This window comes from Marmota monax, unplaced genomic scaffold, assembly GCF_021218885.2.
Source record: "Marmota monax isolate L192 unplaced genomic scaffold, Marmota_monax_Labrador192_F-V1.1 WCK01_AAM20220418_F8-fsc00004, whole genome shotgun sequence".
In the NCBI taxonomy this organism is placed as follows: Eukaryota; Metazoa; Chordata; class Mammalia; order Rodentia; family Sciuridae; genus Marmota; species Marmota monax.
The window spans coordinates 18,640,639-18,656,249 of NW_026692881.1; the positions used below are offsets into that span (position 1 = coordinate 18,640,639).

The 15,611-nt window shown below is 48.2% G+C and overlaps 1 protein-coding gene across 13 annotated transcripts in view; it reads left to right on the forward strand.

The window, feature by feature from the left end:
- Sufu (SUFU negative regulator of hedgehog signaling) overlaps positions 1 to 15,611 on the forward strand; it is a 119,147-nt gene that overhangs the window by 99,963 nt on the left and 3,573 nt on the right. For 2 of the 13 annotated variants that reach the window (XR_009227321.1, XM_046449987.2), the window contains 2 exons: positions 4,887 to 4,955; positions 10,604 to 10,880. The exons of 1 other annotated variant lie outside the window; for it this stretch is intronic. Coding sequence is in view for 7 of the 12 variants with exons in the window: in XM_046449987.2 (XP_046305943.1) it covers positions 4,887 to 4,955; positions 10,604 to 10,621 (87 nt within the window). In the remaining 5 variants the exon portion in view is untranslated. Of the gene's footprint in view, positions 1 to 2,025; positions 4,866 to 4,886; positions 4,956 to 7,388; positions 10,881 to 15,611 lie in introns of those variants that run through there. 10 more of the 13 variants (XM_046449984.2, XM_046449986.2, XM_046449982.2 and 7 more) reach the window with 8 other exon arrangements.

Below are 15,611 nucleotides of genomic sequence, written 5' to 3' on the forward strand. Positions count from 1 at the left end.
CAGAAGAGTCAGCTTGCTTCTGACCTCCAAAGCCAACTTCTCACCACCCACCAAGAACAGGAAATGAATGAGTGAGGCCTACTGTGCCCCCACTGTCCGCAAGCACATATCTCTGCCTCCTCCCAGTGTGTGTGTGAGGTTGGGGGGGAACCTGCAGGCTGTTTCCTGGCTTTTGTCTGGTCTAGGGGGGGAAGGGTCACAACAGACAGGACTGCTTACTTGTCCCTACCTCCTCCACTGCCATTGTGGGTGCCAGAGCAATTCCTTGGCAGGTCTTGCCACTGAAAACAACATGTTTCCTTCCCCAAGAGAAGGAAAGGGAGGGAAGAGAAAGCAAAACTTGTTGGGAAGCAAGAACAACGTGTCAACATGAAGAGCAAACAAGGCCCTGGACAAAGTGCTAATTGTCACACCAAGGGGAAGGAATGGGCATTGTCAGCCATTCAGAAATATCATTGACCTCAAAAAATATTATTGACCACAGACATTTGAATCAGCATCAGATCTGCAGCAGCTGGGCCCCTGCCTGCAGCACAGCTGGGCCTGCCCAGGACAGGCACTAACAAAAGATCACTTTTCAGGTTCCTTTCTGGAACTTGCTGGGGCCTGGGGAATTGATAGGTTGTTGACAATCTTCCCTCACCACCAACCAGCCAGACTGTCCTAAGGCACTTAATGTGAGCCCACTGGAGTAAAGTACTGGCCTAGATTCCTCACCCCTTCCCTGGCCAAAGATGCCAGTGGGGAGAGAGAAGCCATTATTCTCAGCTCAGCCAGTTAAATGGTGGTAGAGCCTTGCCCAAACCCCTTTCCCTCTGTGCCTATTTCCTAGCACTCTCTCCACCTTGATCTCCTGAGGTATCTTTTTAAAATGCAGATGCTATCCAGGTACAGTGACATGAGACTGTAAGGAATTACAAGTTTGAGGCCAGCCTGGTCAATTTAGTGAGACCCTATCTCAAAATTTTAACAAAAAAGAAGAAGGATTGGGAATATAGCTCAATGGTAGCACACTTGACCAGCATGTACAATGTCCTGGATTCAATCCCCGCTACTGAAAAAAAAGAAAATGAAGATGCCTTGGCCTTGCCCCGGGCATTCTGATTCAGGAGGACTTAGTGTCTAACATCTCCATATTTTCAAAAGCCTCACAGGGGCCTTTATAGTGGCTCTCATGCTCATTCACCTATAATCCCAGCAGCTGGGGAGGCTGAGGCAAGAGGTTCATGAGTTCAAAGCCAGCCTTAGCAATTTAGCAAGGCCCTAAGCAATACAGTGAGACCCTGTCTCTAAATAAAATATAAGAAAGGACTGGGGATGTGGCTCAGTGGCCGAGCACCCCTGAGTTCAATCCCTAGTACTGCCCCCACCAGAAAAAAAAAAAAAAAAAAAAGCCTTACAAGAAAGTATGCCTCTCATTCAAGGGTCACCTCACTCCATGGGCAGTTTGTACACAAACCTAAATGTTTTATGTGTGGCTCTTCATGAGTGCAAATATAAAAGGGTGAAGTTATCATTCTTGTCATTATTACTTCTGCTGTTTTCTGGGCTAGCAGAACTGTTGAAATATAGGGACTCAACCAGGCTAGCCTAAAAATTTGTCCTACTGGATCCACTTGGAAACCATCTTGAGGCATGGTTTGCTTTCCTTTCCAGATGTCTAGCCTGGATTTTTAACAGCTGCATGTCTATAATACTTTGGGTTCCAGTCCTGTTGAACTGAGGGTGGTCAGGAGCTGTGTGGCTGGCTAGGGCTGGTATTACTAGTTTTCTGGGCCACTGGTAGAAGCCAAAGTGACCTTCACCTCCCCCATCGGAGGAGAGAGAGACCAGCCCTAAGTATACAGGTTTCTAAGGTTGGGGTAAAAAAGCATCCTCTTGTCTTGGTGATGAGAGTTTCCTCCTATGCAGGATCATCTTAGGATTCCCTGAGAAGATTCAGGTCAAACACCTAGCAGGGGAGTCACTGCTATTGGTCATTTTAACTGTCACTGTCATAGCCATTCCCATTATTATTTGTGGCAGAGCCAGGCAGCTCCATGGGGACCCAGAGAGCTTCAGGTGCTCCAAGCCCCAGACCTTCACAGACTCTTCCCACAGCTACATCACAACGGTGAGTCTGTTCCTCGTGAGAGCTCCCAGGAGCTACTCCATCATAGCTGTCTATCTCCAGTGTCCTGTTGATAAGATCTGTTAACATTCTCAGCTCTAGCTCTGAAATATACAAAGAACAGGGCCTGTTTGTTCAATCCAAGCTTCTAAGGTTTAACTCCCAAAGTAAATTAAATTAGGTGCCTGGAGCTATGACAGTCTGTCGTGTTTCTTTGCAGAGAATGTCACCCTTAATATCATGAAGATCTCATGTATAATTTTTCCCCTTTAATTTTTTAAAAAATAATGTGAAGTTTCCAACAGAAACCAACAAATCACCAGAAGTGAAAATGGAGGAGTGACTAGAATTTGTCCTCCTTTCGAGTCTTGCCATCCCTTCCCCCATCGAGTACAAAATAAGTCCACACACAGATGGTGCAGCGTTTGATGGTGGCTCTGCTAAAAGCTTCCATAGCTTACCCTTTCCCAGCACCAGTTCCAGACCTTTGTCAGTGCTATTGGCATTACCTTTCCTGTTGTTGAGAAACAATTCCCTTTGGAGTCTCACTGGGTAGCCACCATCTCTGTAACCCTCCCCATGCCCCATTTCACCCTAGCACTAGTTATAGGCCCAGACCTAGTGACCGCTCTAGGAAAAAGCCCCTCCCTCAAATATTTATGGGTTAGAAGTGAACCCAGCTTGGCCCAGACTGGAGCCATTGTATTGTAACTGGGTTTGTGGTATGCTTGTGTTTGCGCTAGCATTTGCAGGGATGGCAACAAGCCCTGGAAATGCCAAATATATAAATATGATGTTATACTACTCGAGCAGACTGGTGATAAGTGGTAGAGAAACTCTGGAATTGGTGGCCAGGGAGGGATGTTCCCTGGGATAAGAGTATGAAGAGAAAGGGCTTGGGCTGCCGGAAGGTTGGGTATGAGTTTAACTGGGTATAACTACAGTCTAGGAAGAACTTGGAGAAAGAACAAGAAGGGGACACCTCAGGTAGGCACTCCCTTGGGCCAACTTGGCCCTGACTTTGTTCCGTTTCTCACTTGAGGCCTGAGCTCCTCCAACAGAAGATTTGGTAAAGAGTCATGGGCTAGTGGTCAGAGTTTTTGTTCCTAACTGTGGGCTTCCATCCTGGGAAAGATGGGTCCTGTCAGCCAAGGGAAGGCTAGTCCAGTGAAATATGGGCTGCCTTCATGCCTTGTCTTAAAAAATGAATACATGAGGGACTGGGTTTGTAGCTCAGTGGTAGAGCACTTGCCTTGGACATGTAAGGCCCTGGATTCAATCCTCAGCACCACATAAAAATAAATAAATAAATAAAGATAGTGTGTCCATCTACAACTAAAAAAAAAGAAAAGAAAAGAATACAGGAGCAAATGTCCTGGCACTAAAAGTTCAGGATTTAGAAGCAGTACTTCAGGAACTAAGTTTCCCATCCAGATATGATTGAGATATGGTCTTGTCTCAGCCCCGTAGGCCACATGCTGTAACCTATTTGTGCCTCAGTTTCCTCATCTGTAAGGAGACTGAAGGACATAAGACACATACATGTTCAGTCAGCAGGTACCTGGTATGATGGTGATTTTTCTACTCATTGAGGGTAGTTTTCTCACTTGCCACCCCACCCCATCAACTTCCTTTGGGGTCCATCCTTAAGGACCCTTCTTGCTTGCTTTCCTTTCTCTGCCACTTCACTTTATCTCACATGTGGGAAGCAGGTAGAGCCACAGCCTTGGGGAAGCCCTAAGGACAAGGACTGAGAGGAGAGAGAGGAAAGGGCCAGAATCTGGAAGAGGAAAGATATCTTTAGCCAAGCCCGAGGTGGTGCAGGCATGTGGTGAGCATGGCTTACCAGACCAATGGGTTGGTTAAGGGGCCCATCAGGTTGAGGAAGGCCTGGCGTTAGAAGCCCTCAGCATCTGTGGGCATTCAAACTAGCTGAGAAATTTTGTTTAGGCATTGAGGATGATGGTTTTGTCAACCAAATAGTAGGATTAGACTGTCCAACCTTAAAGCCTGAGGTGGCAGGTATCAGCAGAGTAGGAGACTGAACGGAACCTAGGAAAGAAGCATCTCAGGAGTTTTGAAGAACTCAGCATTGACTGAACCAGTAGGGCAGGGGCTTGGGAGCCAGCCTGAAATAACATGAATACTGTAGGTAGAAAGGGAAGTTGAGAGTCCCTTCCCCATCTATAAAATGAGAGAGGTTGGTCCACAATATTCAAATTATCCAGCTTAGACATTCTTGGATTTCAGGGGCATTTCTAGATTCCAGACAGGGCTTGTATTCTAAAGCCAAATAGATTCCTTTTGTCCTACCAAGTTGATGGGAAAGGAGGTGGGAACATGTGAGCCTGATGGGGCAAGGAGGATGTTGGCAACTTCTCTGCTCTATGACTTTTCTGTCCCCATCCCCCCACCCCACCTTGCATATGCGGGAGCCCTGAACAGCCAAAAGAGGTTGGTTTTCCCCCCACACCAGTTTCCATCTCCCTTCTGGGAACAGCACTACCCACCCTCCAGATGTCCCTACCACACCTCCCCACTGTCTTCTGACCCTCTTCCTTCTCTGCCAGACTCTGGTGATATCACAGGCAGGTGGTGGTGGGAGGCATTGGGGGTGTGTGTTTGGGGTTAGGTCTCAAGAATTTCCCTCTGTCCCTAGAACTGAGCAATGGGTTGATTCCTCCTCCATGGCCAGAAGAAAGATCCACAGCTAGCAATTGGCAAAAAAGACCATATATTTAAAAAAATAAAAGTCTGCCTTGTGCCTTCTTCCCAGATTTTGTTGACTGAAGAGTTTGTAGAGAAAATGTTGGAGGACTTAGAAGATTTGACTTCTCCAGAGGAAGTAAGCCTGTTTGATTTCTCTCTCATGGTGGGGCTGTTCTCCAGGTGTGTGTCTACATGTCTGCATCTACAGGCTGCTCTCTGAGGTGCTGGGATAGGCTAAGAAGTGCCCCCAGGAATGTTAAATGGCTTCATTTCTCTTCTGTTTCCATAAACCACCACCATCCCCTGCTCCACCCCCGCCCTTATGAGGACACCAAGCAAATTGTCTGAATTGCCAGCTCTTAAGAACCTCATTGAAGAGGCAGCCAGGGCCTTCAGGCCAGTACGAGTTCTCCCTAGCCCCTGCTGTTCCCTGGCAGGTTCTGAACAGAAAGCCCATTCTGCTGCCAGAGAACATTCCACTAGGGAGTTCTGGTGGGCAGCGAAGGACTACTGCTCTCGCCTTGGGCCACCCAGGAGCCACTCTTCCTTCTTCCTTTCTTCAGCTCTCCCGTCTTAGTCTCCTCTTCCAGGCTAGCTCAGAGTCTGAGGAGCTGGCAGGTGGGGGGGGGGGGGGTATGCCTTCCCTTGGGTACTTCTCTGGGATACAGGAATGGAGTCCATAATCCCCTTTGTTTTTCTTCCTTGTTCCCAGCATCCTCATTTGTGGGACTTACCTCATCCTGGAAAGTCCCTTCCCCTCCCCCTGCCTCCTACTAACCAGTACCCCAGCGGGACCTGAGTCTTCCTGGCCTGAATGCCTGATGGGCTAGTGGAACATTAGCAAGCTGCCCAGGCCTCTGGAGAGCTCTTCTTGGCCCTCCCTTCCCTGTGGCAGAGACAGACCCTTCCCTTGCCCTGTCTTCCAGGAAATGTGTTTGGGGGAGAGCTCTTTTACTTCCCAAGGGCTAGGCTTTTAAGCTAGAGGGAGGCAAGGCAGGACCTTTCAGCTGCCAGGGCTCCCAGGGGCATATAGGCAGGATATAGAGGCCTCTGATGTTCGTGAGACTTTAAACGCTCAAGGTGGGCTATCCTGGATGGATCTCTGGGTGGACAGGAGAGCCATTTACCCCAATAAGGCATTGTCTTCTCTATCCTCTGGGATACAATTTTGATAAATTAATTCATATACATTCCAAAGTCATCAAGCACTCAATTGGTGCCAACTAATCAACTCCCATAAGTCACTGATCTCTGAGGCCTCGCTTCCCATTCAGTCAGGCCAGAGCCAGCTGCCCAGAAGTGCTTCCGGAGAGGCCTTGTCACACTGGGGTGGCGCTGCGCCAGGCTGCTGCTTTAAGCTTGGGTGTTGAAGGGGTGGGAGAGGGACAGTCCAGGCAAAAGGGATAGGAGCCAGGGGAGCTTAGGAAAGTAGGTCACTAAAAATGACTTTTTTTTTTTTTTTTGCTTTCCTGTCCAAAGGCTATCCCCACACCCTGCCCCACTCTCTACTTTGTCCTGGCATGGACAGTCCCCCATCCAGAGGGAGGGTAGAAGGAGCCAGCCAGGAAGCATCAGGGCCTGTTCACCTCCAGCTCAGCTCCAGACAGGCTGAGAGCAGTTTTCTTCTTTTCATCGTGGCCCTAACTTGTGGTCTAGCTCCAAGACAGTAAGACTCATAAGAGACAGACCCTGCTTCCAAGCTCCAGTATTAGTCCAAGTCAGTGAACATTCATTGAGCACCAACGGTGTGTCAATCTACATGCAAGGTCCTAAAATCCAGAAAAAATGAGATGTCAGCTTCTTCTCTTCCCTACCATAAGCCCCCATGTAAGCAGAAGCAGAAGAAACAACACAAACTGATCAGTTATTTCTAGGGTAGGATCGGAAGACCCTGGTCTCTTCTCAGCCACCACTCTGAGCTAGGGACCATGGGAAGTGCATGAAAGTGAACCAGGGAGAGCAGCATGGGGATTTGTTCCTTCTGAGAATGCACCAGGCTCAAACCACACTGATCCTGCTCCTTTGCTCCCACCAAGGCCACGAATGAAAGTCTGACTTTGGATCTGAACTAGGGCCTCCTTCCCTTTGGACCCTTTGGCAAAGGTATGGAGGACAAGTTTCAGGGTCCTGCCCACACCAGTCTTGAAAAGAGGCCATGGCAATGATAGACCTCAAGCCACTTCCCTGTAGCATCCGCACCCTGCTCTGGCCTGCCATGTGCCAGCCTCAGGGCCTCAGAGAGCAGATTCCATACATGCTTGTGGCTGGAGGCAGAACCAAGGAAGTAAGCAGGAGGGAGATCAGCATAGTTAAAAAAGAGCAGGGAAACATACCTCCTCCAACCTGGTTAGTTATTGGCAGGGCAAGGGGAAAGAAGAGACGAGGGAATTTCAGCAACTTTATCCCAGGTGCCCACCTGGGTCTAGCATTTGAGAATGAAGCTGGTATCCAGTGACTCTCTCTTTCCCCCAGCACCCCAGAGATAGTGCCTGGACAAGCATCCTGCCTCTCTTGGCCTCCTTCGCTGCTAATCACATGTACTCTGGGTCTGTGCTTGCTTCCTCCACAGTTCAAACTTCCCAAAGAGTACAGCTGGCCCGAAAAGAAGCTCAAAGTCTCCATCCTCCCGGATGTGGTGTTCGACAGTCCTCTGCACTAGCCTGGGCTAGGCCCTGCAGGGGCCAAGGGGAGCCCGGCTGCTCTCTAGTGACTTCCGGTATAACAACTGCATAAGGGAGATTCCCACAAATTAAAAGGACAAGTGTGAGGACGACTGTGCGACTCCCATGTATGGCCACAGGCCCCTGCCTCACCTCCAGCTCAGGGGCCTCGCCCTCCAGCCAGCCAAGTCCACGTAACCAGGCCCTCATCCCACTGGGCCAGTGAGTGGGCACATGTAAACCCTCTCCACCCCTGGCACCACGGGTTCTGGATTGAGATTTGACTCTGAACCCTTGATGTGCCCTTGGGTGGAGATAGGCCTTGTCCTCACCTACCCCTGCCACTCAGCCCAGTGTGGAGTACACATGGGTGGCTGCCCAGTTCAATTCCATACGTCTTTGCTCGTTGAGCTGCTCCAGTCATGGAATGATTCCTACATTTGATTTTCTTCTTTATTTTGTAGAAACCGAATGGTATTTTATTGTATGGCAAAGATGTCCAGAAGCTGTCTGTATAATGTTTTTTAAGCAGAACTTTATTCCCAGATGAACTTTCCCATTCTCTCAGACAGGGGCCTCTGTCTGCCCCTGTACTTCTCCCAGAAAAGGATTCCAGGTCCTGGAGCAGTCCCTGCTTCCCAGAGGAACTTTTCTTCCCATCTGGGCCAGAGGAACCTGGATACTCTCCATACAGCCTTGAGCCCAGTGTAGCTGGTGCCAGGAAGCAGTACTGCTGCTGTTTTCCAAGTGAACTGGGCTCCCACAAGGTTCAGGAGTCATTAGGAACTCAAAGATACTGGTGGCCCCGGTCTCAACTTCCAGGCCTTTCCCACTCAACCAGGCCTGCCATCAATTTGTTATCCTGCCATCCCAACCATTGCACACCATTGCACACCTCACAGACCATCCCCACCTGCTACTCAGGGCCTAGGTCTTCAGCTCTTTGACTACCCCTGTCCCCTTTCCTCATCCCCTAGGCTTGCCAGCACCCAGGCTACAGTACTCTGGCTTATTAAAAATTGAAAAGTCAACCCTTCACCATTTCTTTCACTTTGATTTTGCCTGTACTGCTCTCTGCCAGCTCCCCACCTCCACCCACCCCACCCCAGTCTTCCCTGCATCCATTATTTTCTTGTTTTTCATTCCCTGTTCCTTGTCCTGTCTCCTTTCTTACATCCTGGCCTCCTTTTTTTTTTTTTTTGGGGGGGGGGTACCGGGGATTGAACTCAGGGGCACTTCACCACTGAGCCACATCCCCAGCCCTATTTTGTATTTTATTTAGAGACAGGGTCTCACTGAGTTGCTAAGTGCCTCACTTTTGCTGAGGCTGGCTTTGAACATGCAATCCTTCCTCAGCCTCCCAAGCTGCTGGAATTACAGGCATGTGCCACCACGCCCAGCACATCATGGACTCTGTGGTCCTTGGTCCCTCAACCCTAGTACTACAGATCGCACATTTTGCCTTCTAGAAGCCAACCTGTCTTTGACCCAAAGTTTTAGAGTTAACTCTTGAGTTCATCTCCCACTTCTTACCTGGAATTAGAAAGCCCCTTTCCTGTCCTCTTAGCCTCCAACTCCAGGGGGCTACTTCAAAATCACCCTTCAGACCTCTCTAAAACAAGTCATTCTGTCTGTCAAGGACCATGAAGGGCTCTTCCCTAGCTCTGTTCACCTCCACCACCTACATGGGCACCCACCAGGAAGCATCAGGAGGCCCATAGGGTACAGAATCCCTCTGATGAGATAACCAGCCTCCGAGAGCTGCCTCCAAGGTCATGAGGATGCTGGCTAGAGTCTCCAAGGAACTTTGGACTTCCAAGGGTCCACTAGGCCCAAACCCTCTGTACAACTCCAGGGTTATCCTATTAACTCTACTAAGCTCAGAATGTCAAGGCAACTAGCCTGGAGCATGTGGGAGAGACTGGCCTCAGGCCTTCCAGCCAAGAAGCAGCCTGCTGCCCTGAGAACTTTCCCTGAAGGATGCTGGATGATCTTCATCCATCATGGCAGCCCCACCTTTGAAGATCTTGTCTTCTGATATTTCATGGGCAGAGAGGTGCCATCAATTTGTTATCCTGCCATCCCAACCAGCATCTCCCCAAGTTCTCCCTTCCTGGGAGCTGCCTAAGGGATCCCTACCTCTATCTGCCTGCTTTGTGGGAATAGGTACATTTTCTGAGCTATATTTTGTCATCAGTCCATGAAAAATCTGGTCAACAACTTGCCCCAGACCTGCAGGACCTTTACAAACTGAATGATAGCATCATCTGCTTGGTGGCCCTCAGCTTGGGAAGTTGGGGATGGTAGAAGGGAACAGGAAAGTACTGAGTGATAAGCCCAGGAAGCCTGGGGCCCCTCTGCCCCCACCACTTTGGGAGCCTTATGAACATCCAAGATCCTGCTGGTGCTGAGCACCCATTATTTCTCTACAGAACATTGGCTCCAGGAGAGTGATAAGGCCTCAGCCATCTCTCATCTGGTCTTTCCCATGGATTCTGAGGTTTCTCAGGGAGGAGGTTCTCCAGTGAGCTCCTGGTTGGTGAGAGGGGACCCTGACAGGATCAAGCTAGACTGACCTTGTATGGTGCCCAGCACATGGTGGGTACTCAGTAAATGAACCCCTTCTTTCCCTCCTTGAAGCTATATGGATCAAGGGGGCAGGGACTCTCTGTCTCCCTCTGTCTGCCCCTTCTTCAGGCTTGCCCAGTCCTACCCCATCTTTCCAGGTCCCTGGTACTAAAGCTTCAGAGAAGAGGAGGCTCCCTGCTTGCTGTACCTGCTGCTGTCTAAGGCAGACTCCTGTGGCTGTTAAGGTCCAATATGGCTGCAAGAGGATGGCTGCCATTCTGAGGGGGCAGGGAAGCTCCTGCAAGGTCTCTGGCCTGGCAGGGATGTTGGTGCCTCCTATTCTTCCATGGGCAAGGCTCTAGGGCAGGAACTAAGAAGCCTTGGGGTGAGTCTAAAAGGGCTAGAGAATTCTTAAAACCAGACCCAAGGTCTTGGGATGGTTTCTGAGATTGAGTTGAGAAGGGACAGAAAAACTGAAGGTTGGTGCCCCTATGGGGCAGACCAGTGGAACTCCCTGGACTATTTTTTTATGTGATCTTCCTTCTCTGCCTTCCAGGACCCGTATGCCATGTGAGGTGCCTGGGTCCCTGTTACAAGTCAGGAGCCCTGTAGGAAGACCCCTCCTTTTGTACAAGTACCTGAATGCTGCAAGAAGCAGACTTTTGTAAAATTTTATATTAGTTTTTTTTTAATGTCAGTGGCGACTCGGTTCCTGGAGCTGCAGCCAGCCTGGGGCTTTTGTAAGAATTTTTGAGTGACTCACTTAGATGACGTCGTTCCTTCTTGCCCCTCTTCCTCTGTGTAATCTAAGTGCATTAAACATATTTGCAGAAGCGCCTGAGTTGTGTGCTCCTTTCTGGCTGCCTGGAATAGTGGAGCAGGAAGCCTGGTGCCCAGGTAGGGGAAGACCTAAGGAGTATTGTTGGGAGTGCAGAGGGTGCAAGGCATGGGGTTGCCTAACTGGTGACTCTACAGTCATGCAGAAAAGTGCTGGGATAGGCTTTCCCTCATGGGTCTTGATTTTTCTAAGGTCAGAGGGTTGGAGTGAGGAACCCAGTCTGAGTTGAGTGGGTGGGACCTTCTCTCTGCCATTCCTTATTCTTCTCACCAATCCCTGCATCCCCTTTAGAAGAGGGGCCCAACAGGTGGGGAACGTAGGACTTCCTCACCTCCAGTTTGAAAGTCCTGTTCCATCTTCCAGCTAACTATTCCCCTCATCAAGCATTTAAATTCAACCTCCTTACCTAGGCCTAGGTTCAGGACTCAGGATTGGAAGGAAGGGCATCTCAAAACCAGCTGCACTCATGGGTGGATACAGGCCAGCCCACACTTGTTACCAAGTCTTCTAGGCCTGGGCTAGGTGGATGTATCTTCCTTCCTTGGACTGCCCTGCAACTACTGCCTCTCCAGGACCCATGCTGGGGGGCCCAGGGAAGCAACAGCCTAGAGTCCTAGGCAGACAAGGTGGTGTCTGCATCCAGACAGAGTTCCTGAAACCTGTGAGATCGCCCAGGACCTCACACTTTTTTTTTTTTTTTTTTTTTGGTACTGGGGATTGAACCCCAGGGATGCTCAACCACTAAACTACATCCCCAGCCATTGTTTTTGTTTTTTGTTTTGTTTTGTTTTGTTTTGAGACAGGTCATGCTCAATTGCCCAAGCTAGCCCAGAACTTTGTGTCTTACTGCTAGACCTGATTTTCTGTCTTGGCAATTGACAGGGCTTTTTCTTCTGGTCCTCAGGATGGGCTGCAGCACCCAGGGCTAGGACAGGCAAGGAGAGGGGGTTGTCAGTTCTTGTGTAAGAACTCTTAGTTCTTGTCATCCTTTATGAGCCCCAGCTGCTTGGGGGGACTTCTAGGAGGAGATCAGTACCCCTTCTTCCCCTGTGACCTCTTATTGAACTCTGGCAAGGGGCTGGCCCCTGGCACATAGGGGTAGGTCCTACATGAGCCTCAATCCCTCTGGTGGCCAGAAGAAGGGAGCTAGGAGGATGTGAAGCCAGGCTGACAACCACAGGATGATCCCTTTGTGTCCCTTCCCCTTGCTCCCTGGAGATGGGGCAGTTACTTCACCCTCCTCATCTGACTGGCCTCGAAAGACCCAGGGTCAGGGTGAGGTTCTTGCCCCAAAGAATGCAGAATAGTGGGCTGGGATTGTGGCTCAGCGGTAGAGCACTCACCTACTATGTGTGAGGCCCTGGGTTCAGTCCTCAGCACCACATAAAAATAAATAAAGATATTGTGTCAAACTACAACTAAAAAATGCAGAATAGTGATACCCTGTACTTAGGTGGTTCTGGGAGACTGTACCGGCTGAGTTTTTTTTCTGGAAAGAGAAGGGCTCCTGGGCCTACACCAAAGTCTCTAGAGCAGAAAATCTGCAATGTGACCTTTTTTTTTTTTTTTTTCCTTTCTTTTTAGTACTGAGGTTCAACCCAGGGCCTCACAAGTGCTAGGCAAGTGCTCTGCATCCTCAGCCCTGCCATGTGATTTTTAATGCTCCTTCAGAAAGGCTGTTATATTCTGCCGGGTATCTGCTTTGCCTTATCTGGGGAGGGGGGATATATGCCCCAGGACCATGGGGCTGGACAGCCTGAGAGATTGGCCAGACTGTCTTGACTAGAAGGAGAATGCAAGCTGGGAGTGACTCAGGCCAGCCTGCCAGGCACCAAGGCAGCTGCAGACCACAGAGAGGGAGGAAGGAGGTGGGGAGAGCAGGATGGGGATGAGGGGATGGTTTGATTTGCTGGCAGGAAAAGGGAAAGTGTATTCCCAGACTATATCGGCAGTGCAGGATGTAGTTTACAAAGGGCAACCATCTACAGGCCCCTTCTGGGGGCATGCTGGGATTGACCCGGTCCTCTTCCCCTTCTCCTCAATGTACGAAGTCCTCAGGAGAGAACTGAGTGTAGGCAGAATGGGGGAGGAGCAGTCAACTGGTGGTGGGTATCTATGGTTGTATGAGCATAGCTTTCTGAATAACTTGAGGGTTGAAGGAGTCTTGGCATTGTGACCTTACTGAAGCCAGAAAACCAGGGGCAGGGAACTGTTCCTTCTTTACCCAGTTTACCCAAACTGCATCTTCCCCCCATCTCAGTACCATAAGAGCTCAAAAGTCATGGAGAATAAAGCTACCAGGTGGCCACCTGTACAAGACATGAAGGCCACTGTGCACAGTTGAGCCTCTCCAGTAACACTGTGGGAACAGTAAGAACTAGAAAGCACTCAGTTATTCTTTCAGCAAAAACATGCCAAAACTTAAATTTCGCGAAATGGACACAGGCCCTGCCTGAAGGAGTTCATACTACAGTGGAAGAAATGCACGTAAACAGATGCAAGCAAGAGTCATGAAAAATGAAGGCACTGCGCAGCTTTCTATCCTTCTGTCCTACTTCTACCACTTAGTACCAATGTGACTTCAGGTTAACTAAGTTATGCCTCAGTTTCTTCACCTACAATGGATATTTGCCTCACAGAGCTTTTGAAAGGCTCATATGAAACTGCCGGGTTTCTGTTCTCGCGACTAAAAGGCTCAGGGGTCACTCTAGTTAAACTGGGCTAACCGGGCTGCACGAAATAACCACACAAGAGACACAAATACCTTTTTCTTTGGGGTTGCTGTGACGGCTCCTCTGACCTTAAGGGTCCATAGAAAGAGAGAGAGCGAGAACACGCTCTGACCCCTTTTAATGAGGAGAAGCTATTCAAATGAGGCAAGGGGTCAGGTTTCAGGGGGCTGAGTCTATCTTCATGATGTCCACTGTCAGCAGGTTGACTGACACCTGGGTAGGCCACACCCAAGGGCACAGTAAGAGGAGGGGACACACACAAGGCACTTCCATTGGAAGATTCTATCCTAAACAGGGCAAGGGGTTATATTACAAAGGAACAGGTGAGCATAGCTTCACCCATGGGGCTGTAGCAAGACATACCCATTTCTGTGACTGAGCGCCTTGGCACCCAGCTAGGGAGTGTAACTCAGTCACCCATAAGGTTGGCCTCCCACATGAAACAACAGACATGAGATGTCTGGTATCTACACCAGTCTGGGGAGATTAAAAGGCTTCCTGAAAGAAGTGACATCTAAATTAAAATCTTAGGAACATCTATGGATGAGTCAAACAAAAGAGGTGGGGACTTTACTTTCAAAAGCTCTCCAGGCAGACAGAACAACAAGAGTAAATGCCTCAACACTCTTGGGAACTATTTGTTTCAAATTGTTGAACCAATTGAGTATATGGCTTAAGGCATCAAACTCATTTTAGAATCATGCCACTGCCTACTGGATGGACAATGTTTTAAAAGGGAGTAAGAATGGAGGCAAAGTGACCAGTCAAACATGGATTAAGTAGAAGAGTAGGATGGACAGAGTAGGATTCATTCATCGATTCAATACTTATCGAGCATCTACTATGCTATGTCTCATTCTAGAAGCTAGGAATATAGCATTAAAGAAAATCCCTCCTGGGATGGGGTTATAACTCAGTGGTAGAGTGCTTGCCTCGAATGCATGAGGCACTGGATTTGATCCTCATCACCACATAAAGATAAATAAGTAAAATAAAGATATTATGTTCATCTACAACTAAAATTTTTTTTAAAAAAAGAAAATCACTCCTTTTACATTTTATGATGAGAGATAATAATTGTTAAAGGTATAATACATAGTACATGGAGATATACTCTGTGGAAACAACAAAGGGGGAGGAATAATGAGAGCTCTCATTATTTGACTTACATTATTTATTTATTACTCAATTAAGCACTCAGTTCTTTTTTTTAAAGTATTTTATTAGTTGTTGTTGGACCTTTATTTTTATGTGGTGCTAGGCAAGTACTGTACCTCTGAGCCACAACCCCAGCCCTACTCAGTTGTTCTTTAGGAAAACTATTTAGGACCTACTGAAATAATCCAAGCAATAGACAGTGATGAAATGTATTTTTACAAAAAGTCTATTTTTAAATAGATCAGGGAAGGCCTGATTACATAGGTAACATTTGAACAAAGGACCGCAATGACAGGAAGAGGTGAACTATAGAGCAATCTGGAGGAAGAAAGGGCTTCACAAAGAATAACCACAAAGACTAAAAAGGAACACATCAGGTAAGTTTGAGGAACAACAGGGAAGCCAAGGTGACAGGAGCAGAAGGAAAGGGGAGTTAATAGGAAGTGAGACCAGATGGTTACCCACAGGTGAGATTGTGTGGGGCTTTATAGGCAATTATAAAACTTCAACTTTCATTCTTGGAAGCTATTAGAAGATTTCAAGCAGAGGAGTGATGTGATTTGACTTACATTATTTATTTATTTATTATTACTCAATTAAGCACTCAGTTGTTTTTTAGCAAACACATGCCTTTACTCTCATGGACACAGGCCCTGCCTGAAGGAGCTCATGGTACAATAGGGAAATACAAGGAAACAGACCCAGAAACAGCCGTGAAAGATGAATGTATTTATAAATAAAATTATTATTTATTAGCTAATTTGTTCATTATTAATAAATAGTGGAGTCTCACCATGTTACCCAGGCTGTCTCAGAAGTGATGGGCTCAAGTGATC